This window comes from Halichoeres trimaculatus, unplaced genomic scaffold (assembly GCF_033239565.1).
Source record: "Halichoeres trimaculatus isolate MK-OKI-2021-1 unplaced genomic scaffold, fHalTri1.1 fHalTri1_scaffold_23, whole genome shotgun sequence".
Classification (NCBI taxonomy): Eukaryota; Metazoa; Chordata; class Actinopteri; order Labriformes; family Labridae; genus Halichoeres; species Halichoeres trimaculatus.
The window spans coordinates 2344959-2370004 of NW_027437201.1; the positions used below are offsets into that span (position 1 = coordinate 2344959).

At 39.7% G+C, this 25046-nt stretch overlaps 1 protein-coding gene across 2 annotated transcripts in view; it reads right to left on the minus strand.

Annotated features, from left to right (window-relative positions):
* The window catches only part of LOC141784971 (voltage-gated delayed rectifier potassium channel KCNH4-like), a 57495-nt gene that overhangs the window by 18433 nt on the left and 14016 nt on the right, over positions 1–25046 (minus strand). For both annotated transcript variants that reach the window (XM_074662992.1, XM_074662991.1), the window contains exons 2-9: positions 21385–21618; positions 18696–18827; positions 18188–18321; positions 7896–8136; positions 5206–5363; positions 4767–4968; positions 693–887; positions 195–394 (exon numbers count right to left, since the gene is read on the minus strand). In XM_074662992.1, coding sequence (XP_074519093.1) covers positions 195–394; positions 693–887; positions 4767–4968; positions 5206–5363; positions 7896–8136; positions 18188–18321; positions 18696–18827; positions 21385–21618 — 1496 coding nt within the window. The remainder of the gene's footprint in view (positions 1–194; positions 395–692; positions 888–4766; positions 4969–5205; positions 5364–7895; positions 8137–18187; positions 18322–18695; positions 18828–21384; positions 21619–25046) is intronic.

Sequence of the window (25046 nt, forward strand, 5' to 3'; positions counted from 1 at the left end):
AGTCTCTTTTGAATTTCAATAAAATGTCAATTGATGGTGTTGAGGCGGCAATGTGCTGTGAATGATCATAAACAGTCTTAGCAGCACAGCACTTTGAAAGGACTGGAGGACACATTTAAAAGCTCACACACTACTATGAAGTATTTTCAGGGCACAAAAAAGTGTAAGATGACAACAGTGAGAGGAATGCTTACCTCGTTTGCATCTATACCATTGTTGACTGACCATGTGGTCTGAAAGTACTCCAGCATGCGCTGTTTGAGCTGCTGTGGCAGACGGTGGACTCGAATGAAGTCCTTTAGGTCCTTCATTCGAGTGTGGTAGAGAGAACGCCTGGAGTACATTCGTTGGATGATGGCTGTCACGTTGCCGAAGACCAGGGCGTGCATCAGCGCTGTGGGAAAAACAGGAAAGGAAGAAATAAAAATACTCATCGCAACACATTCCCAAATTTACTTCCATCATTTCACTGTGATGAAAAACAAACATGCAGTAATTATCCTAAGGTTGTCACACCATTATTTGCCACCCCAGCTAAACCTGTCTGTTTTTTTGGTTAAAAAGATGGCAACAGGCTGCTTCTTAAAGGCCAGCCAACCCACTTCCTGCAGAATCTCTTGCCCCTGCGTGCTGAACATGGCACCGTCATGCCAGGACGCCAGAGGGAGAATGTGCCCTGGTGTAAGACATACCGCCAACAAGCATGGTGCAGATGGAGAAGATCTTTTCAGCATCGGTGTTGGCGCAGACGTTGCCAAAGCCCACACTGGTCAGGCTGCTGAGGGTGAAGTACAGGGAGGCGATGTAGGAGCTGCGCACCGTGGGGCCACCGACTGTGCTGTTGATGTAGGGTGTCTCTAGACGTTTGCCCAGCTCGTGGAGCCACCCTGGGGAGGATTGAGAGACCTTTATGTCCAGGCTGGGTGTTTGTGTGCTCTGCTCAAAGAGAAACTGAACTGTATGCTTGGTTTTGGCGTGGAGGTGTGTGTGTGTGACAGCATTTCCAGCAGTTTAAGGAAGATGACATGTCAGTGCAAGGCTGGCTAGAATAAGCTCAGCTCCTTCAGGGACGTATGAGACCCAGTGTAATAGCAATGACCTCACCCCCATACAAACAGTACACTGACACTGTGGACACAAATACACACAAACCAACACAAAACAAGACATGGCACAATGACGTGCAGCAGATATCTAATTTCACTGAGGCTGATGTCCCAGTGTTTGTTGTTCTTATCTATTATTAGGATTACATTTCTTATTTATTTCAGGGGTAATAAAACTATGGATGTTTTTCCATATATATACTTTGATCAGAGGCAGACTCTTGTGTAAACAGCCAGTCAAGCTCTCCCATATCATTTATTTTTAGAAAAGCAGCAACAGCCAGCTTTAGCTTCAGCTGACTTTTTTGTTGATTCCTATGTTGATCCATTTTCAAACAGTGACAGAAACAACACATCAGTGTGCTGCTTCCCAGCAGTCACTTTTTCTATCAGCTTCTGATCTGGTTTCAGACAGCCCTCATTAGAGTATGGTGTTTGCCATCAGCCCTCCACTGAGCTGAACCAGACATCCCTATAAGTTAGCTGAGACTATTTATAGCTGAGTGGGGACAAAACAAACGTGGACTCACTGCATTGGCAGAGCCTAGTCTTTGCTTTTGTTTTAGTGGAAGTTTCAGCTTTTCAAACAGGGAGAGCAACGGGCTGACATGGAACATATGGTGATTCATTCAGGTCTGTACCGTGAGCGCTGCGTCGAAACTGTGAAATTAGCAGTTTGGCTGTGTATTCTCTGAGACAAAAAATGAATTCATCTCTGTTAGATGAAGTTAAAGATTATTTTGATATGGTTGACCATTATCTCATAGGAGTCTCTGAAAGTTCATTGCTTTGGTTCAACTCCTGGCTTTATGTTAATGGAAAAGGGTATGCCCCAAGGTTCTTCCCTAGGCCCACTACTGTTCAGTATCTTTATCAATGACTTGCTATGAGCTTAATATGATTGTCTAGTACATCTTTATGCAGTTGATACAGTTTTATATACTTTGGATCCAATATTTCTCAAATCCATTTGATATTACAGTCAGACTTTAAATATACAAAATGGTTCTCATCCAAAAAACTTCTACTTATAAGAAGTCAAACAATATGCTATTTGGTACCAGACAGAAACTGCCACATTCTGGTAAACTATCACCTATCCTAATGATTCCCCGCTTGAGGTAGCATTTCAAAATATAAAATTAATTGCCGCCTGGGTATTTTGTATTGCTCAATAAACTGCTTCACTCTAAGGATTAGGAAAGATTGTCACACAGATTCTTCTTCCTTATGCTAAAATCGTTTGTCAGAATATTTCAGAAACCAGTCAGTGCGCTATTAAAATCACTTACAACAACCTTTGCAGCTTTACTTAAAGATGTCTGTATAAAACTCATCCCTGCACTATGTATCACTCTCCAAACTGGTTAACACCCGAGGCCAGAAGGCAGTTTGATTGGCTGCAGTTTATTTTCAAATGTATGTATTATAATTACTAGAGATGCATTTGATTTTTTGCCTGGATATACAATATGGGGATATTTAAAAACTCATTTACCCAATACCAATATTTTTTCTGCGTAAAGAATTGCAGAGATTATCATCTCTTGTCTGTATTGGAAGTAGCATATTGTATTATGGTGCACACTCTCACCAGATTTGTTATGTAATAATCATTTCTTGTGTAAAATCAGAAAAAAATATATACTTGAAACTGTATGTTTATTTATGACATTTCCATTCAAACAAAAAAAATTCAAAAGTTAAATTCTACTTGAAAGCTGGATGATGCTCTTCCTGAGAAAATCACAACATTACCCACAACCAGAGCAAATCTGACCAATTTCACAAAACAGTCAGTAAACATAACCTCTGTTCACAGGGAACATGTGAGAAGTGAAGCTGTACAGCAAATAAACCCAAACTGAATAAAATGGTTTTCTCTGGTAAATGGCAAATGTACCTAATTGAGTCAGCTTCATGTACCTTACAGACTGCAGCTTAAATGCAACTTTAACTTACAGGGGACATATTTCTCCTTTTCACTATGCCAGACTAGGATGCCTGTAAAGCATTTCTGCCCTCAGTACAAGTCATTTAGCTCCTTCATTGCCCCACAATAGCGTCCTCAATATCCTCATTTTAGGCCTTTCTGAAGATCTCGTTGAAACGCTCCGTCTGGAGAATGACCTCCAGTAACCTCGCAACGTCACAGCCCTTTGTGCTCTGATTGGTCAGTTCTATCAGAGGGGCGGAGGGGGTAGAGCCAGGGGGCGGTTTTTGCAGCATGGCAGTATTTACAAAACCACCATATTGGATGGGGCAGACCGAGCGAGTTTGCTGTTTGCCAAAACTTCACCCAAAGGCATTGATAGCACTAATAAAATGGCAGAGTGTAGGATATGTCCTTTTGTATTGGACCCCGAGTCAGACCCGGACGGTTCTGCGGCTCAGGAGGAAGAAAATCCACCTCGACACAGATCATCTCAGGACGCTTCAGTGTGGTGAGTCAAACCGGTACTGTAACATGTATGGTTTATGCGTTTATAGTCAGCTCTTGGTGGGTGTATCCCTCGGTGGCGGTTGTGTGACTGACTGACATCACAGAGGAGGAGCTGCTTTATCAGATTACTCCAATAAAAAGAAAGGATCCTCGTGTCGTCACGAAGGTCGAAATCTCGCTGCCATCTGGCAATGACCTATTTTCAGAGGCATCAAATCTCATTCTAGGATATCAGAAATAATACAATATCTCATTTTTTGAAAATTCAGGGGGTGAAAGGTCTTGTTTTTAAATTTATTATATTATATGTAAGTATTAAATCAGGCATCAGCATGATATGTCCCCTTAAAACAGGAGTCAAATATGGGACTTCTCAGTATGAACTGTGCAAACAAATCAAAAACTATCTGCAGCTTTAGCCCATTATTTTATCTGTTAATTATATAGGCAGAATTAGGAGTGTTTGCTAATATCCAATATTTTATTTTCAATCCAATATCCGCCGATGCCAATATACATGCCAATAATACTATGCATTCCTAATGATTACGCTCTATACTTAAAACAATGTATGACCCCATATAGTTCACAGCATTACATACCACACACTGACAGTTGTTTTTGTTTTTTTCTTTGCTTCAAGAATCAACAAGGAAATTGGTTGTCTGTCCTTTAGATTTAAAGCTCCCTCTGACTGGAATACCAACCATGCCTGATTCTTTAAAATCTATCACTACATTTTATCTCTTCAAGAAATCCCCTTTTATCCACCTACCAAAACCCTGTTCTTGTGTGTAACAAATCACTGAAGACAACACTGCCCTGTGATGAACTGTTGATAAATTACATCCTATTGACAACAAATGTATGTACTATTGATGATGATGGGTGACGATGGGTGTATAATATGACAGGTATACATTAACTACATATATAACTGTGAATTTTGAGGGTCTGGGTGACAGGAAACGGCTGTGCTAAGAGTATTAGTGTAGATGTTATCGTCTTGTAATCAACTGTTTTCTTGCACTTTCTGTCTTGTTCTTGTATATCCTGTTTTTAACTTTGTTGAAATGTTTGGTTTTGTTTCTGTATGTCAAGAACTCCCTTGAAAACAGGACAATTCCTCTTTAGGGACTACCCTCTAAACAATTTGTTTTTACCGAACCATCGTTCTCTAACAACTTCTGTATCTGCCACACTTCGGTCAGACTCACCGATTTCCCAGGAGTCATCGTTCTCCAGCTCCCTGCGTCCAATCATGTACCAAATGCAGGCCATCCAGTGTGCGAGCAGGGCGAACACAGACATCAGTAAGGTCAGCACCATGGCGCTGTACTGGGAGTAGCGATCCAGCTTCTGGAGCAAGCGAAGGAGGCGCAGGAGGCGTACGGTCTTCAGGAGGTGGACTAAAGAGGTCTGAAAATGAGAGAGGGAAAAGTAAGCTCCTCCATCTTCAAATATGTGGAAACAGTCTCTAACAGTAAACAGACACAGCTGAGTGTAACAGACTGAACAAGCTGTGAATTCACCTTTCTGCAAGCTGTAACTTCAGCAACACTAACAATGGTATGATTTCAAAGTCAGTATGCTGCTGGTTACGACAGCAGTCACAGAGGCCAGGGGAGCAGTGCAGCCTGAACATGTTGAACTCACCACTGTGATGTTGAAGGCGTACAGCAGGTCAAAGGGCAGGGCAGCCACCAGGTCCACGAAGAACCAGGTGGTGGCGTAATGAATGCAGATAGAGCGTGACTCATACACCACCTGCCCAGACTGGCTCACATAGGTGGTGCGAAAGTTCAGGATCATATCTGTGAATAAATGTCAAAAAACACAATTCATGTGTTTGTTCCTGTTGAACCGAAAGTGTTTTGTTTGAGAAAATGATTCATTAAACAATTTTTTTTCCATCAACCAGGATGCACAAGATAATTTGGGTTGAAAAAGGTCATTTGTGAAAGAAGCTCATTACTGGACAAAAAAAGAGGGCACTAAAACATCACCTTCCATTCCCTTGATTTATTTTAGTCTTTGATAAAAAATTGAAACAAGCTTTGTACAAAGATGACATGAATTGTTGGTTGGAGGGTTTACAGTTCACAGAAGTTAGCAAATTCACTATAAGCAGTTGTTTTGAACTTAATTTTTTTAAAGTTGACTCTACTTTGGAAAAGGACTATGCAGCAAAATAAAGGGGAGCCATAATACAAGATTAACACCAAGGTGCCAGCCAAATTATCTGTCAGAGCAAAAGGTTTATTTTGCTTGGCTAGAAATCTAAGTAAGTGAGCCTTAAGAAGTATTCCCAGGTGTTACACTAAGAAGAAAATACTCATTTTCGAATTAAAATGCTTTAAAGAAAACCTCCTGAAGCACAATAATAAGAGGATGACACCCAAGGAATACAGAGTATAAGCAAAAAAGTCGCACATGTATACCAAGGAGCAAGAAAAATATTGATAGTTTAAACAAAAATGACTTGAAGTTAAAGAACTATGACATAAACTTTCTTTTCTGTTTCATATAAAGTGTGTTTGTGAAGACCGTACAATGCGTAGCTGTATCAAAAGTTGTGGTATGGTGTCTCTAACATTGTTTGTAGAAGTCTAAAAAATTAAATATGTCAAAATGTGTTAAATCGAGCAACTTGAGGATGTGACTGAATCTTGAAACCAGTTTTATTTGATGAGACTTATACTGAACAAACCATTTTTTTTTTTTTTTCCAACAGTTCTTTTATTGACTTAGTGAGACACAAAAGAGACGTTCATGCTTTGTTTAAGATTATTCAGGAAACTTAAAGATTCAAACAAGTAAACAACCTTTAAAACAGGCTCAGATATCTAACATTCCTGCATATAAGAACTTCAATCCTAATAAGCTAAAAGTCATCTTGGTCGGTCACACTCTGATTTGACTGATGGCTCATGATTCAGACAGGAAGCTGGATAAACCTGAGAATAACAGCTTTCTCTTTGAGAGTAGAGGTATCCCAGTCCAATATTTATATCGGATATCGGTCCAATATCAGAAAAAAAACTAGTATTGGAATGCATCTAAGATCTCTGATATAAGCAGTCCATTCCAGACTCCGCTCCTGCTGTTTTTATTTGATTAATTTAGGTTATTTTCTGGGTCTTCTAATTTATTCTTTATTTCATTCAATTACTAGTATATTCTTATGTTTAATGGTAAAATTTCTGTTACCCATTGGTTAATAATAAATGGGTCAGTTTTTCCTCATACCTACTGTTGCTGACTTCTGTTCTTTGTTTGAATAATATCACTTAATCAAGCCTTTTCTAACATGACAGACATATTACAGAATAAGTAATACAAGTATGCATGTTTAATGCTGATATCATATTACATTAGTATCGGTATCAGCCAATACTCAATGCTGCAGTATCGGTATCGTATCAGAAGTGAAAATGTAATATCGGGACATCCCTATTTGAGAGTTTTAAGATGTTACAGATTAATTCATGATTATGCTTTTTGCTGCTAAGAACAGTCTTTATAGTGAAGATAGAGTAGATTTTGTGGCTCCTGATTGACTTTGATCCAGGTGCGCTGAGGCAAAATGGCTCTTATGAAAGTGCAGGTTGCAGACCCCTGATCTAGTCTGGGTGAAAAAATGAAAATGTCTGAATATGTTGTTTTTAAGACACAGCAACTTTACCAGGGAGTCATTCAACCTCCATGTCAGAATGTGACCAGCACCAGAACAGGCAGGCCTCGGTCTATCTGTTTGTGTGTGTGTGTGTGTGTGTGTGTGTGTGTGTGTGTGTGTGTGTGTGTGTGTGTGTGTGTGTGTGTGTGTGTGTGTGTGTGTGTGTGTGTGTGTGTGTGTGTGTGTGTGTGGTTTTCTATGTGTTGCCTGGCGAAACAAACTCTCATCTGTCAACCATGCTGTCAATATTAGCTGAGCTGATGGCTCAACACTCAGTTTCAGTCTCAGTTTTGAGGAGTCAGAGAACCGTAGGAGCAGAAATGGGGTTTGGTATTTTAGAAAGCATTATAGAAGCCTGTTCAACAAACATGCCCTTTTCTTCCCAAGCTGTCCACGTCAGGAGAACATAGAAGTTAATGAATATTGAACTGTTCTATGGTTCAGCAACATCCCTCAGGTGCTCCCCTTCAGGGGTTAAGCAGTCACCATCATCCAGTAAGATTCCCAGTCACTGATCCAGTCGTCCTAAGGGGGCTTCGAAAACCAAGTTGCTTAGAACTGAGTGGACTTTCTAGGGAATTGGATGCATTAGTTGTTGCCCTGTTGCCCCTGACAGCGATGGGAACAGGTAAAGAAAGGATATCTCAGTCCTCGTCTTGCACACACTCACCGACAATGAAGAGCATCTCTACGGCGATGTCGCTGACGATGGTGGAGCGAGCAGCTGTGACTGTATCCTCATACGGTGTGAAGCTGACGTTGTAGGGCACAGTGACAGCCACGTAGAAGGTGGCCAGGAGGATGAGCCAGTCCCACAGGGCTTTGGAGACGCTGTAGTGGAGCAGGATGAAGCGTGACTTCTGCACTGCTGCCACCTTGTACTCTGGTACGGAGGGCTTATCCATCATGCCCTGTAAGAGAACAGGTAGACATGCTCTCCTTTAACACACACACGCCTGCAGCCTCTGGAGCTTTCTGTGTATGGAGCCAAAACAATGACTTAAATGTTTGTTACTGTAAATAAAATTTGGCATCGAAAAACATATCCTGAAACTAAAAAAGGAGCTATGGCAATGAAAATTGGGTATTGTAAAATATTATAACAGCATCATAACAGGTAAGGGCATTGATAACATTTTGCTGAAGTTCAAAACACAGACAAAAAATGTTTTATATAATTTTATTTTTACAGTTTTTGTTTTTAAATTATGTTTCATTTATTTGATATCACTGTTTTATCAATTACAGTGAACAATTTCAGTGATGTTTTTCTTTTTTGATCTCACTTGTTTTACTGTCTTTCAGTTTCAACTTTCTGTCGTTTTTTTGGTGTGGAGGGGAGGGTTTGGGGCGAACGGCTGGGAGGGCATGATTTACATATTGTTGGCAGGTAATGCAGCACCTGGCTGGACCATAGACTGTTTTTTACAGTTTATGGTTGGATCCCACAGGACTTGCGAGACTCGAAAGCATTAGTTATAAAATCATCTCATAATCCTCTTCTTGTTTTCTTTTTGAGTTTCTGGTTTCTGCTGCTGATATGATTATGTTGGGCCTCAAACTCCTAGAGAGATAAAAGAAATCAGAGAGATAGATAAGCCACAGGTTAGCTAGATAGCCCTGATTAGCTGACACTGGCTAGCTTGTTTCAGCTGCAAACCCATTGTTACATCATTTTGAAACATACTTTAATCCATTCCACTTCTTGATGAATAACAGCAGAGATGAACACACTAAATTGTGCCCCAGGTGAACTGTAGACGTCACACACTCAAGCACACTCAAGGGTCTCATAAGTCTGTGTGGTCCAGACAGAAAGTTGAAACTGAAAAAAGACAGTAAGCAAAAAAAAAATATATATATAGTGTGATCATAAAAGAAAAAACATCATTGGAATTATAACCTGTCATTGATAAAAAATATCTAAATAAAATGACTTGAATTCAAAAACATCATTAAAAAATAAAAATAATATAAAACATTTAATCTCTGTATTTTTAACTTCAGCAATACATTTTCAATGCCACTACTTGTTTTGACGTTATTATATTTTTTTTATAATACACATTTTTTCCATGCCAATGTTATTTTTTCAGCATCAGGGTGTTTTCCAATGCCAAATTTTATTCTGATAAATTAAAGTCATCGTTTTGGCTCCATATTTGTGTTGATAAATGTAGAAAAACTCATCAGAAAGCTGCATAAATGAATACCTTGTTAACCAGACGGTAATGAGGGGGAGAGGAAATAAATGATAGTCAGATGAGTGTGGCAGGATAAATGTCAGAACCCATTCATGGTGAAACAGACATGCTTATCTGTTCCTGACAGCCGTGTATAGAGTTCATAAATCTGTGCATTGACTAAACAAACTGACTGAGATAAGGTGTTGGTTAGTGAAGAGGAATCTTAGCACCAACAATGACTGCTTTAATCATTTCATCCGTGACGTGTCCTTAGCTTCACTTCCTCTAAATGCCATTACAGCTCCAAGTCTCAGGTGTGACATCAGCTGAGCCATTACTCCAAAACCTGAGGTACAAGAACCAGTCAGTGCTTTTATTTTTTTTGAAAGTCATGTCTATTATTCCAATCCGCTCATTTAATTTTTTATAGGGAGAAATCCAGTCGCAGGGAGTATGAATTGCCATTTTCTGATGGGTTTCTGGAGTCCATTCTGAACATAATGAGGCTGCAGCTCTCCAAATGAGGCCGTGCACTTGGCACATAATAGCCTTAACTGTGAGACAGGAGGAAGAGTGGGAAGGAAACAGGAAGAGGGAGATAAATGAGAGGTAATCTATCCAAAAATACAATGTCTTCACTTCACAAACAGGTGTGGGCTTGATAATGAACACATGGCTTAAGATTTTTTTGACGATCCATTTTCAATAATTGGAAGACCTTGGAAAACCTTCTCTTGTTTGAAAACGAGAGAAAACACAAGGCACTTTTTGTTTCCAGTAAAAGATTTATCAAAGCTGCATTAACTGTGGCTGAATGACATCTCTCATATGGAACTCCACCCTACCCCGCCAAATCAAACTGAGCTTCTTCTTCGCTACTGTGAAATCTGTTCTACTCTATGGCAGTGAATGCTGGACCCTGAAGCCGACCCTGCTGAAGTCTTTAAACAGGATGCTGCGTGTAGTATAGAACATCAGCAAGGGCGCACATGTACCCAACAGTATCCTGTACAAAGCAATTCCAAGGGTGAGCGACAAAGTAGCTGCCAGGAGGATAAGACTCGCTGGACACTGCCAAAGGCATAGAGAACTGCCAGCCTCCAAATTGGTTCTATGGGAACCAACACATGGGCACCGGTCACGACCCCACATTAACCTATGTGAAGGTACTAAAAGAGGACGCAGGAGCTCAAAGCACCAGCGAGCTGCCCCGATGCATGGAAGACAGGGATGACTGGAATCAATGATGGAAGGCTCGTCTGAGAACGACCGAGAGAGATTATGTCTTCAGGAAGGTTGTGATGACGTTGAAAACCTGAGGCAACAAGACCCTGCTGACTCTTACCAACATCTGTGACCACTTCAGCGACCCTGTGCTGTCAGCAAAAGCTGTTGCTGCAACTGTTTCTTTTTCTTTTTTTTAATTTGCCTTACATCACAAAGGTCAGGGTGTCCACTCGACCTCCAGCACCAGAGGCAGTCAGCCGGACACAGTGGAATGATTAGAAAGGAAAAGCTCTACCACAGCAGGGACACATGGGACGGCATGCCACACAGTCACAGCTGGTGTTCACACTTCATTATCTCACACTGTGGCCCTGAGCTTAACATTCTAACTACATCACCCAGCATGCTTTGAGACTGCTGTTCAAAGCTTGTCTCTGACAGAGAAGAGGGGACACAGTCTGTAACTAGACTGTGAAGTACAACACTTACTAGCTAATGGAAGGCCAGCTTTAAAAATAATCTTCCTCTGGGACTAAGAGGCATTAATAAAGGACATCAAGAATAACTCGTTTTTTAAATTCCAGTCAAGTAAAGAAGTTAAGGAGTAGGCCTGTCATGATAATCAATAAATCAATTAAACGAACAATAAATAAAAACGTCCTCAGCAAGTTTGCCAGCCTCGATAAACTGACACGTGCATGCATGTTTGTTTTCCTCCTCTTTTTCGACCAAAGAGGCTGAATGAGAAGATGGCTCACTACGTCTATCTTTCCTAATATCGGGGTGCATAGGTTCTATAGCGGATTTAGTGGATTTATAGCGGAGTGAGCATCTGTCAAAAATGCGATCTTTGGGGTGAAGACGGGGATGCTCGTGCGTACACACGGAGAGAGCTGAAGTGAGCGTCCTGAGGGGTAAGGAGGAAACACACGCTAATATGAGTGATGGCACGAAAGATACGGTTCTTAAGCCGCCTGCCACAGTCCCAGTGTGGGAATATTTTGTTTTTTATCAGAATGAACAAAGTGTGAGCCCATGAACACCAACGAGCTGATATGTCAGCACTATGAAACTAGTGGCGACGAAGAAGAAGAAGAAGGGGAGGTGCAGCGGACCCTTGTTCTTTGACAATCCGCTCTTACTGAGGCTTTTGGTCGGCAAAGTAAATAAAAAATAAAAGCACCAAATGGTGGGCGCTCCAAGACCGCTACATTGCCAAAGAAATGCAGCCCTTCAATACGGTTGAAAGCCAGAAATGTTCAAAATGTTTGACAGACAGTACGGATTGACTGGGAAAAAGTACATGTTAAAAACAATTCAGGAACTGTATAAACTCCCTTTTATTTAGGCTATAGTTTTTATTGTTGTTGTTGTTTTGTTTTGTTTTTTGAGTTTAGTTTTTTCTTTAGAGACAGGGTCTACGTTTTATTGTTTTTGATTAGTATGAATTATTTCCATTGACATGTATTTTTTTCCAAAAGAGAGTCCATTTCATTTTCATTGTATTTTTTTCTCTTTCTTGTTTGTTAAATTTATTATATTTTTTGTTTAATTTATTTGATTTAAAAGATCCTGACCTTTTAATTACTCTTAAATACTCTTAAGAAATTAAAGTTTCTTGCTTTTGATAGGATTTACTCACTTTATTATCCCATTTATCATAATTACATCAGTGAAAAAAGGGAAAAAAAATCAAAATAATATTGACAATAATATCATTTATCGGCAATAATATTTTGTAAAATTATCGTCTAGCAAAATTTGTTATCGTGACAGGCCTATTAAGGAGACAAACTTTAAAAAACCCAGATTGCACTATTTTCTCTTCTAAAGCTCTCAGACACAGAGCATTAAAGTGAGAGAAGCAATAGTGGCTCTCCACTGGGAGCTGCTTGATGCTGGATTGGTTACAGCAGCTAATACACTCATAAGGTGACAGCCACAAAACAGTTAGAAAGCAAACTGGCCATGCTATTGAGAGAGTTGTGGTATAACATAAACAATTTTTAATAAGTATGCAACTCTGTATGAATGTGCAGCTTCCGCTAACATACCTCCATTGGTAGATTTCACCTCTCTACTTCCCTACGTCTCCCTCCATGTTCTCATGGCTGTGCTCCTAATTTAAGATCTCCTGTTAGGTTAGATGCGGCTGGCCTCAGAGTGGAAGAGCATGAACACATTGTTAGTGAGCTTCAACTGAGAGACAGCGATGGATGGAGTGACAGACAGAGGGGAAGGAGAGTAGAATGAGAAAAATATAGCCCGGGTGGGCGGAAGACAGTACTGGAGGAAGTGTTTTTCAGCTATTACTTAAGTTAGGTTAGAATGGCAGATTGTAAAAATACTCCAGCGGAAAAAAAACAGATACGCGAACAATTCAAATCTCTGGGCCAGGACAGGCATATGAGAAAATAACGCATATTACCATACTGGATATCATTTACATGTTGCAGATGATCTTTTTCTATTCTATTAAGGCTCTGAAATGCAATTAAAAGTGGGAAAACCATCAGTCCTTCAGTGAAATTATTCATGGAAAGACTAGAAGCTGGGGTCTGAGCCACAGCAGAAGGGGAGAGATCAATTTAAAGTGAAGGAACATGGGGGCTGCAGAGAGACAGCAGGATCCAGAGGGATGAAGCCAAAAGGAGATGAGGTTAGAGTGACAGATGGAGAGGGAGTGAAAACGCGTAAAAGCAGCACAGAGCAAGAAAAAAGGCTGGTTGAAGCTTAAACTGAGGAGGATGGGGTTGAGAGATTATGGTACAGCTTTAAAGGAGTTTTTTTTTTTTTCTTAAATTCTAAATTATGTGAAAGAAAAACGTGTGAAAGCCTATGACTTGAAAAATTCTTCTGCAATAGAGAGTAACTTTCTATTTGTTTAATCCTACCGGCCGTTAAAGTCTCACTTAACGTGTGCTGCGACGAGGACGAAACGAGTAAAAAGTGGTAACTTTAATAGATACCATAAATAGCATGCTAGCTTTTTATGCCAACGCCTTCAAAAGGACGCCACATGGGTACAGTGGTAATGACACCGATTTACAAACCTGAAAAAGAATCCCGACAGGATGCTCCATACTTCTGCTCTTTCTTCTTGTCGATATTAACCGTTGTACGCTAGTTTTGACGTTTTTATCAACTGTTAATTTAGGATTATCAGTCTGCGTCATCACAAAGCTGCGCACGCATCTTGAGGGCAGAAGCAGCGTTTAGCTCCATTCATTCAGACGAGTTAGCGTTTTTTAAACACTAAATTCAACTTCTTACCAGTATCAAAATGTACTGTTGTACCGTGGTCAGTTTTCAGAATTTATACTATACAACAGGGACAACGTCTATCAAGTTAGGGCGGTTACAGAGCAACCAGTGTTTTGGAGTTAAAATGCTAACTGGCTGAAGGTATCAATGATTAACGGCCGAGAGTCACCAGTTAACAGGGTCACACTTAACACTGAAACACCAGCGACGTCTGAGGCTGTGTAATTAAATGTGCCGTCTGTATCCAACCTTAGTTAACCACGGTTTGACCACACACAAGCAATATTAACTGCTAATACTCAAACTATATATTTTATTTTGCTTATTGAATGAAAAAGAATGGAAAACATGTACCTATTATAGAGAGGAAACAACAAGTGAAGCTATAAATGATGATGAACAGAAACAGATTTTAAGGTCAAGGTAAAATTAGGGAATATTAGGAAATGATGAGCCAGTCTATTAACCCTGAAAAACTCAACCATTAATATTCTGATTTTATTCTCATGGAAACTTTTGTATGTTCTTTTGCTAATGAATGATCTCTGAGGTGCATCACATGTGAACCTTATGTTTTCATATGTTAACTAATTCATATAGCAGAGCTCAAAGCCTGAGCATACACACAGCACTCAGGCCTTTTGTTTTGAATATCTTGCATGTCATTATCACTTGCTATCTCATTCTCATTCTACCTGTGTTGTATCGTTTTGACACAGGTGAGAGGTTTGCGAGATGAAGATTTTCAACTGAGGGAATCACACAGCACAGAGGGGTTAGCTGTCAAAGACCCATAAAAACAAAACAACACCTCGCAGACTGCAGCTGGTTTTTATTCTCCACAGTAGATTTAAATGTTTTGCATCCAAAAACAAGCAGGCAGCATTCATTTTTAACAATGCTGGTTTCTTCTAAATGGGTGCCAGCACTTTATGGCAGTGCATTATGCTGCTAACATTCCCTAAGGCTACAAATAAATTAGGAAAAAGAGCCGTCTTGTATTTCCTGTCCTGCATGGAACAACAGTTTTTGTGGGTTTTATGTCCTGTAGGCTGGGGGACTCTGATGGCTCAGGTTCTTTTCCTGTCTCTAATATATTTCCATGTGAGACGCACAATGTTATTGTGACACAGCCTCTTGCACGGAGTGCTTGAATAGCATTTGAATAATAAATATTTAGCATCTGATTCTGACTGTGTTGATGCTCGGCCATATGTTCGTCTCTGCTCTTCTGGGAGGGCAACTCATCATTCACGGTCTGTGGAACATGTGTGATGGTTTTTTCTGTTTGTTTGTTTTTGTGGGAGTGCATGTGTGCAGCACTGGAACAGGTGTGTGTGTGTGTCAGCACACCATACCATCTGTAAGAAGGTGGAAGCAGGGAACCAGGAGGATGGGCAAACTGGGGGAAGGGGATTTATCATATTAATCAATCGGATTTATATATTATTAAAGGTGTTCAAAGACCCTAACTGTGTTATAAGAAAACTATCTGAGAGAGGAGAAACATTTTTATCACTCAAAACTCTTGATGCTACAAGAATAAAAAGGTAAATAACAAAATGAGAAGAAAGCTTTGCTAAATCAATAAACAACCATTGAACAGTCAAGCATGTCTGCCGCTGTAGCCATCGCCGTCGTACCTCTCTGAGCTCCTTCACCCCTTCAGTGAGCTTCCTCAGTGTGAGTTTTTAAAACATGTCTTAAGACTCTGTCCTCTTTGAAACACATTTTTTTACATATGTGCCTTTGTTGGAGATTTTAGCGCAGCGTGTTTCAATCATCAAAATGCTTTTATTTTTCATGAATATTTTTTATTTTTTTTCTTAAGCAGTATCATGGGCATGATCTTTAAAAATCATCTTTTATTATTTAAATTATTTTATATTTTATTGCTTTCATTTTAGAGATGTTTCCTGGTTTCCTGGTGGTGATTCTTAGCCTTTTTATGTTTGTATGTTTTACCTCATATTTCTCTTTTACCTCTGTCGCATCTGCTCTTTTATTTCTTTTTATTTTATTTCTTTTTATTTTATTTCTTTTTATTTTATTCTTTTTTTTTACTGTTTGGTTTTATCATATAAAGCACTTTGTAACAATGTTTTTTAAAAGTGTTATATAGATAAAGTTTATTATCATTATTACTGAAACCCATTGTTATTCTTTGGCTTCTAGCTCAAGACTCTGCTTCTGTTTTATGGTTTGTTTTTAGTTTTTAGTGATTGTTTTTATTGTTCTTAAATTTAACAGTTAAACAATGAAACAATTATTTTAGTACCCGAAGCTTTGTTGTATTGATTGATTTATTTTATTGATCTATTTTATCGTGCCTGTGTCATCTTTCAAATACAGCACTTGTTGTTTTTAAAGTGCTTTATAAATAAAGTTGAGTTGAGGCTGTTGATTTAAAAGTAAAGCCTGTCTTATTTTGTTCTTCACTGAGGACTCTCATATTTCAGAGGAAATGTGTTTCCTCACTCTCCTCTTCCTTGTTATGAGGCACATATGGTTGATAATCTTCAGAGTGGCAGTTTCATTCTAGCGTTAGAGAAGAGAATCTGGTGCCAGAGAGAATATTGAGAATCATGCTAGTCAGTCTTCTTCTTCCATGGTAAAAATACTATGTGCTTTAAGATCAGGTACATAAAAGGTATATAACCACATGAAGAAATAAACAACAATACTGTTTTCCACCTGACAGGCGAACAGTTAGGGTCTTTACATTCTGACTCATTCCTGAAAAAATCAAAATGACTCTGAACCCCATGAGAAAACGCACACAGTAACGTGTACGTGGCGCAGCTTTGAGAACAGACCTGGTCGGTACAGCTGAGCCTCTGCAGGGAGCAGGGAGTGAGTAGGATTATTTGACACTGTGACAATGGTGAGTCTCTAGAAAAACTCTTCTTGTGTGTGTCACAGAGCAGAACACGAGCTGAGTCTCATGAATAACATTTTCTTGGAGTGTAAGTTATTATACAGGGCCAAGAGGTCTTTGTTCTGTCGAAATATGACAAGTGGTGCTAAATGAAGCACAGTGGGGGTCTGTCTCACCACGAGGGAGTCCCTGTCAATGTAGCTGAAAGAGACTTACATCTAAAAGAAAAAATATATGAAATTTATCCTTATATACACATATTTTCACACAGTTTAAATACGCTGAATGCTCTGCAGGAGAATTACACTACAATATATATTATACATCTCCAAACAACATCTTCCAACATGATTACACCATTTATGAGAGTTTAAATAGTAACCAATTGGATGAAATTCCCACTGATAAAAGCTGCAAACTGGACATCATAGGCCAATACTTCCCTCATATTTTCAGATAAAATCAACATTAAATAAAAAGCATATACTCTCATGATGAAGTGTCTCATGATACATGATGAGTTTTTACAACAAGAGCATCAGATTAGTTATCCCAAGAAAAAAGTTTATTCTTATATAAATAAATCTGGGTGTTATAAATATTTTTTCTTCAGTTTTTTTGGCAAAGCATGGAATTTTTTTATTTTTATCTAGAGCAGTGATTCCCAACCTGTGATCCATGAGGTTTTGCACCTAGGCAGCCAAATCATTCTCAAAATAATTTGATTTTTGTAGGGGTGTGGGTGTAATCCTATAAAAATAAAAATATACAGAATAATGTTTTAAATGTTGAATTTCAGTTATTTCCTAAAAGGATACTGAAAATGTTTGAATATTCTTTCCATTGTTTATTTTTATTTATTTTTTTTCTTCAGTGAGTATTATACACAATTTAAGCCTATAAGAGATAGGACCTTTAGTTGTTATTGGCTGTACCATTTTGCAGCAGGATGGGCATTTCAATCAATGGAGCTATTGGATAGTTGCTCATAACTATTTGAAAATTATTTGTAGAGCCTTTTATAAATGTTCATCACTATTCAAATACTTGAAAATCATTGTCCAGCTCTACTTTGCAGAGGGACCGCAGTGTAATATTGTAGTATATCTTTGATTTAAAAAAGTGCTCTGAGAACACATCATATGGCCTTCATATTTATAGAGCTGGAGATGAGCTGTAAAAAGTTTTGAGACTTAAAAGTGGGCCCTGAGTTGGAAAATATTGGGAACCACTGCTCTTGAGAAATTAGAATCAAAACTTAACTGAAGCTAATGGCTTAAAAAATGGCTAAACTCAGTGTCCTCACTTTGTAAACTTTTGAGTAGGCTTGTTTCTTAAAGGTCATGTCAGGTCACACATAAAAATAGCTTCAGTCAGGGAAGAAGTGAGAGTGGTAAGAGTACTCACACCGCCCAGGTTGACCTCTCTCTTGCCTCCCCGTGAGAACTGCCGGGTCAGGTGGTACAGCATGGTGCGCCCTCTCTTCCTGGCCTCGCTGAAGTGGGAGCTGCTCTTCCTCCTGCGCCTCTTGTCCTCTGAACCTGCCGCACAGACACATGTTAATTATGCCACAAAGTTTTCATGATCATTTTATTTTTATGACAAACCAAACCCACTTTTCCTTTCTTTCTATCACAACAAATAGACAGTTTATTACCCACTGGAGCAGGGCTGGGCGTTAGTGACTGTGCCCAGGTTCCACCTGAAAACACACCACTGCCCAAATCAAACTCCCTGTTGCAAAAACATTGTTGGAGTTCAGTGAACTAACACAGGCCCAAACCAAACGGCTGTGCAGAGTGTGACAGTGATGAACAGAAGTGTGTAGAGAAAAGAACGCCTCAGGGTAGAGAATGGCCTGTTTGTAAAACATCCTACAAGTAAGCAAGGGATGGGACACACAGCTTAAACCTACCCTCCTTTTTGCTGTTGTGGTGCCCCTTTCCATGACTGTCAGTGATGTCTTTGAATGAGAAGAGGAAGAGAACCATTTCTCCTTTTTCATTCTTGATGGGCACAATGTCTAACAGACACCAGAAGGCCACACCTGGAACAGAAACAGACATGTAGCAAGTTAAAAAGCATGGGATTTCCCCTCTTTAGGTCACTGTCTAACTCGTCTAAAACGTGGAAACCTGTCAAGTGACAGCACAGACTCTGTTATTACACCTTAAGCTTGATGAAATACTGAAAGATTATAATGTGAAATAATGAAAAAAAAAGAGAAACTGAGGATGCTGGGATGTTGGATATGACAAGTCAAGCAGCAAAGCAGCACCATAGATCCAAGACCCTGCCATAACCTGACACTCTCATTAGCACAAACTGTGCTCTGCCGCCAAACAGATGTTTTACATCTCCTATAGTATCCCAAGTGAGCTCCAGTGTCTATTCATGCGTGTATGTGTGTGTATGGGGTGTGTGTGTAGCATAGACAAGGAGAGAAAGGAAGAAAAAACTGTGTAGCTTGTCATGTTTGATGAGGGATGTGCCTGGATCATGAAAAATCAACCTGTTCTGTTCAACAGCAGTACAAACACCCTGCTGTGAGCCGTCCTACCTGGGTATAAAGGGGTAGAACACGGTGGTTTCCTGGCCTAAACAGGAGACTTGACAGCTATGGTTATAATTAGCTGTTGCTATAACTTGAAAAAATAATCCAATCACTGATTGCTCCTTAAAAAAGTTGCTTAGTTACTTTTCTGATTGCTTGATTTTATAAGTAACTAAGTTAGATAATAGGTTACTTTTTTAGTTACACTCAGCAGCGGCTGCTGACAACACCCCCCATCACCTCAATGAGCTGCATGATTTGGCAAAACTGAGCAACTGCACTTTTAATAAACAACAGTATGAGTCTACATGTTTGGTTATGAAGGAACGTGCAGACTGTTGTGAAATATGTAAAACAAAAGTGATCAATTTTAAACATTTTGAATATCAAAATTCAACTAAAGAAATCTTGTATGGTAACATTTGTGGTACACTACGGCATTGCTTAGTTAATTTTAGCTTTAGATTATTATTTTTTAAACTCTTTGTTACAGTCAAGTTTGATTTTATTTATTTTGTCTTTTGCTATTTGACAGCTAACGTAACCTCACTCTTCGTTTTATTGATAGACTCTCAAGTTTGAACAGACCACTGCAGAATAACTGCTGACTGTGGGTTAGAATCAACATTAGCACAAACAGTTTAGCTCCTGTGTTAGCCTTTGGCTCGTGCTCTATCTCTCTCCTGTTTATCTTTCTTCTGCTCTTCTGTCCTTTTCCGTCTGACAGTTAGGCTCCAGTGTCCACCACCACTACTAAATTAATCACAGAAATCGTTTTCAGAAAAACAAAGCCGGGGAGTTGTTATAGAGACTTGGATGTGTCGTAATCAGTCTAGTCCTGCTCAAACCGGATCAGGAAGCTATGGAGTAGCATTTAAAAGTAACCTGTAACCAGCAATATTGGCGCTCATAATCTCATTTTAAAGTGTGGATTACAACCAGACATGTATCTAGAAGGGAGACTTTTTTCAAGATCACTTAGAAACTCCTCACAGGGACTTTAGGCTGTAGCCTGTTGATCCATTATCTGTGATACAAATAAGCAAAAATAAATAATATAAGAATGTGGGCTCACATAATTCCCAGTACCTTGGTTGGGGCACCCAAGTCTGAAAAGTCTGGACATGCCCCTGCTTGGCACAAGTTAGATTACTTGTTACTGGAAACAGTGGTCAGATTAGAATAAAACATATTACCAGGATCATTGATTATAATACAACGGTGACGAAGAGGGGTAAATTACTGTAGGTCACCGGCCAAAACATCAGACCTGACAGCTATGATCCAAGGTCATGTTTGACCATACTGTGTGAAGCAGTAAGTTTCAGTCGCAGCCTGAAATTTTGCCTCCTTCCTTCTGCACTGCACAAAGTCAAACTCCAGGCGTTGTATGTATGAAGTAATCCAACACTTAATGAGCCATTCTTAACTTTGAAGCTGCAGGTTAGGTCCCTGTTAAAGTGGAGCATAATCCTTTGTGACAGTTAATCGTCAAAGAGGCTTAAACAGTGTTGTATGTTCCCTTTTTCATGCATGGCATGGTAGTTTGAGCTCAGGACTGTGTCAGTAGGATTAGCTAGAAGTTAGAAGGAATTAGTTAAATAAGGATTTCTGCTACTGTAGTGATACACATGCAGAGGCATCATGGATACAGTACTTTAGGGGCTGACTTTAAGCTCATTATAGAGATATCAATTCCAATGCAGAGCCCATCCACTGAAGTTTTCCCTCCATTCAAGGGTTTTGTATAAATTCTTCAGCACATGAATTGCACTGCTGACCTGGAGTGCTAAAAATTCTGCATCACTCTGGAGGTTCATAATTCAGCCCAGCTCTCATCTAAAAATAAATCAGCTCTTCATAATGTGGAGAAAAAAAAATAACACCCCTCAGTTCATGTTTCATTACGATAAAGAGAAATTTCTTGTTTTAATTTGATAGAAGGGTTTGATCAGCTGAAAATGAAATAACAAGCTAAAGAGGATTTTCATTTCCTCTTTATTCTTCTAAAGATGTGATCAGTAAGTTGTCCTCTTTCCTGCCCACCCACCGTTCTTCTTGTAGAAGTGAACCTCAGCCTGATACTCCTCTCGGCCCTCCAGAGCCTTCTCCATCTGCTGGGCCACATGCTCGCTGGTGTCAGGCCCGTACAGGAAGCGGCAGCTGCAGTTCTTCTGCATGACTTCGGTTCTGGTGAAGCCGGTCAGCTCGCAGAAGCCATCCGAGCAGTAGACGATGGGGTAGCCGCGGTGGCCCTGGGCGTTACCCAACAAGAAGTTACTGTCTGTGAAGGAGAGATGAGGAGAATGGTGCAGGAATATGAGTTAAACTGGAATTTATTAAATGCTCTCAGTGACAAATTAAAAAAAAAGAGTGCATAACTGAAAAGTTTGGAGCTTTTTTGTTACTTGGTCCTGAATCAAAGCTGGTTGAAGCCTTTGAACTCACGTCAAAGCTCTGCAGGTTTAGTTCAAAACATCATTACAAGTTCAAAGTAAACATAAATCAGGCTTTGGTGTAGACTCGACTTGGGGTTAAAATTAATATCCCTATGTGTGAGACTAGAGACTGGCCTGCAGAAGGAAGATATCAAATTAAAAAGCTGACTGCAGCTTGAAAGGAGCACAAAGGTCAGAGATTGATTCTCACGAAACTCAGTGGCTCTGGATTGGATGATGTAACCGTGACAAAGGTCCAAACTGGAGAATTTCAATAAGAAGTTGCATAATAGTGGAGATTAAGAAGGCCCTCTCATAGGCAAGTTATGAATGTTGGAGTTCAGAGTGCAGATCTTGACCAGTGACTTCTCAAAACCAGCAGTGAAAAACATCACATCTAAGGCTGCATCACTTTTAAAGAAAGTTAACCTTATAATAAATAATTCATCCAGGCTATAACCACATTCCCTGAATTTCTCTTCACTTTCTCATCATAGAACAATACAAATATATAACTCAAATTAGGCCACTTTTATAACACATGATAACAGAATAATATACATATATATGCATTCAAAGTCATTTCAAATCCAATAAAAACTGCCATGGTGTCACCGCCCCCTCATTCTTATATTCCATTGCTTACACTTTGCATGTTCAAACAAGGAGCTGTTATTAGAACTGAGAATGCACCGTGGTTCATTGACCTAAAGGAGACCCATCTCATGAGCTCCAGATGTCAAATTAAAGTGCTGGAATATTAATCTGGAGTGTGCAGGATCATATGATGTGGATATTGCACTCCAACTGTGCTGTTTATTCAGCACCACCACACGCAGCCCATGTGTCTGACTGTTCTTCAGCACCATGGACAGCCCCACAGCTGCATGCTTGTCAAACTTAACTGTATGTGTTGTTTTCCTGCTGCTTTTCTTCGCTCATTTTGTATAGGTGAGCTGCAAACCAACAGAGAATCTAAAGACAGGTGTAATTGGACAGTTTTTCCTCTGTTGCTCTGGACACATGTGGCCTTGCAAAGTTAGTCAGGCTTCTTGCTGCAGTGTAGTTTCTTTGTTTGACTTCCTGTCTGCCAGATCTAACAGTGAAAGGAGCTTTGAAAAACATTACAGTCCTTTCGTTGCTGCTCTTTGAGGGTTTAAAACACAGCAGCAGCAGCAGCAGCAGTGGTGCTTGAACAAGATCAAAGTAATTGAAGGACTAGCACTGAGTTGCTCTTAATTAATTTCTCAGTACTGGATAAATGTAAAATACCCAGCACATCCCTCTCTCCCCCTCTCTCCACGTGTCCCTGCACAGCTCTCTGTCCCGTGTTGTCATCCTCTCTGTATTCCAGCCTTGTTGTGAAATGTACAGCGACAGCTCAGTGAAGAACCACCTTTAAAAATATCTTTTGACAGTGTGATCATGGGAAATTGCATCATCATAGTGGCTTTATTGGAACCGTGCAGTGTTTGTTTTAAATGATCTGAGCTTAACCTATGGCTAAGTCCCGCCCACAGACGTGATGAGCCAATCAGAGAGCGTAAAGCCTTCACACACTCATGATTTTCATTGATTTTAAGTTTAAAAATGGTCAAACTGTGTTCATGGGGTACATGCCACTCCAACACAAAGTATCCTGAGAGGCTGGGTGATGGGGTGTATTTTTCAAAGAAATATAACGTTATCTTTAACACTTGAACTGTAGTCTGACGGATGCTTTGGAATTTTCTCTAATGTTAGCTAAAGTTAGCATAGCACTAGCTCCTAGCTGCTTTGTTCATCATATCTCTTTGTTTGTTGGGAGTTCATTGGCCTGTACTAGTTTTTGTTCTTTGGTGATCGTACATCATTGTTGGCTGTTGTCCAGAGGGCTCTAGTTAAGCTAACATTAGCCTCTGGAGCTAAGCTTCATTAGCCTGTCTGTTATAGCTGAGATAACAAAGGTTGTCAAACATGCTGAATGATTCAGTGTAAACACTGTAGCTCCAAACTAACGGAGACACACTCTTGGTAAAGATGGTAAAAAGGAGGTTATATTTTTGTCCTGACCAATGCTGATCCTCTGTCTTGTTGTTTGAGATGCTGATGCTAAACAGATGCTGTTTGTCAGGTTTTCTCTGGGAGCCGTAAATTTAGTCTGTAACTGAAGCTTGTTATCAGATCAAAGATGATCTGTGATCTTTCTGTCTCCAAATATCAACAGCATCCTGAAAAATGTCTCCTACTATGACACCTGCTGTAGCACCTGTTACTGAATGTTCATTAAATGTCTGAGTGAGTGGAGGGGGCGGGGCTTAGCCATAGTTCACTTGACAGTGTAGCCTCCATCAACTGCAGAAGTACCCAGCATGATACAGGTATTCTTCATTTTGATTCTACCCCTGCATAAAATGAAGACTTAGACCCCCACCCTGAATCTGAACCTAATCTGCTTTTCAGGCGCAACATCACACCTGATCTACTTGCTGAGTATAATTGGTACCATCACATTTAATTTATTCTTTCTTACAGCCACTGCTCATGCTACGTTTTCTCAATCTTATTTCTATTTAACCTTTACTAGCAATATTCCCATTGAAATGCAATAATGTCTTTTACAAAGGGGGAGTCCTGGCCATGACGGATAGAAGTGGTGGAAAGAAGTGCACAGGCTCATCACATGATCCTTGATCCTGGTTTAAAAACAGTCCAAGCTAATGTGATTGTCCAGTTTGAGATGGCCTTGTAGCCCAGACCAAGATAAAGGAGCTAAAACACTCTTGACTCTTTGAACAAAGACAGAACGAGTTCTGGGATCCACAAACAGAATCTGACCATTTGAACTAAGGTCACAGCCAGTGACAACCTGAGGACTCAGTGAAGAGCAGATATAAGACGGTAGATCCGTCAGTATGGCCCTGTAAAGAAAGATATACCAGTGCTCCATTCTTTTGTGTAGGGAAGACAGACCAACTTTGTCATTTAAGACACAGTGATGTGTGAGAAATCCTGCTCCCAAAACAAAGCGCAATGCAGCATGGGAAATTGAGTCCATATTTTTTTCAGAGAGAGGATGAAACATGCATATAGAAAATATCACCATAGTCAAGGACAGATAAAAACGTTGCTTGAAATTGTTTATTCTGAGCAACAAATGTCAAACATCCTTTTTCTGTAAAAGAAGCCCAGCTTCATCCTCAGGTTTATCTTTCTGGATGTGATGGCTACAAGAAAGGTTTTCATCCAAGAGAAAATGGTATTTAAAGGTGTGGACACATTCAATCCCCTCATT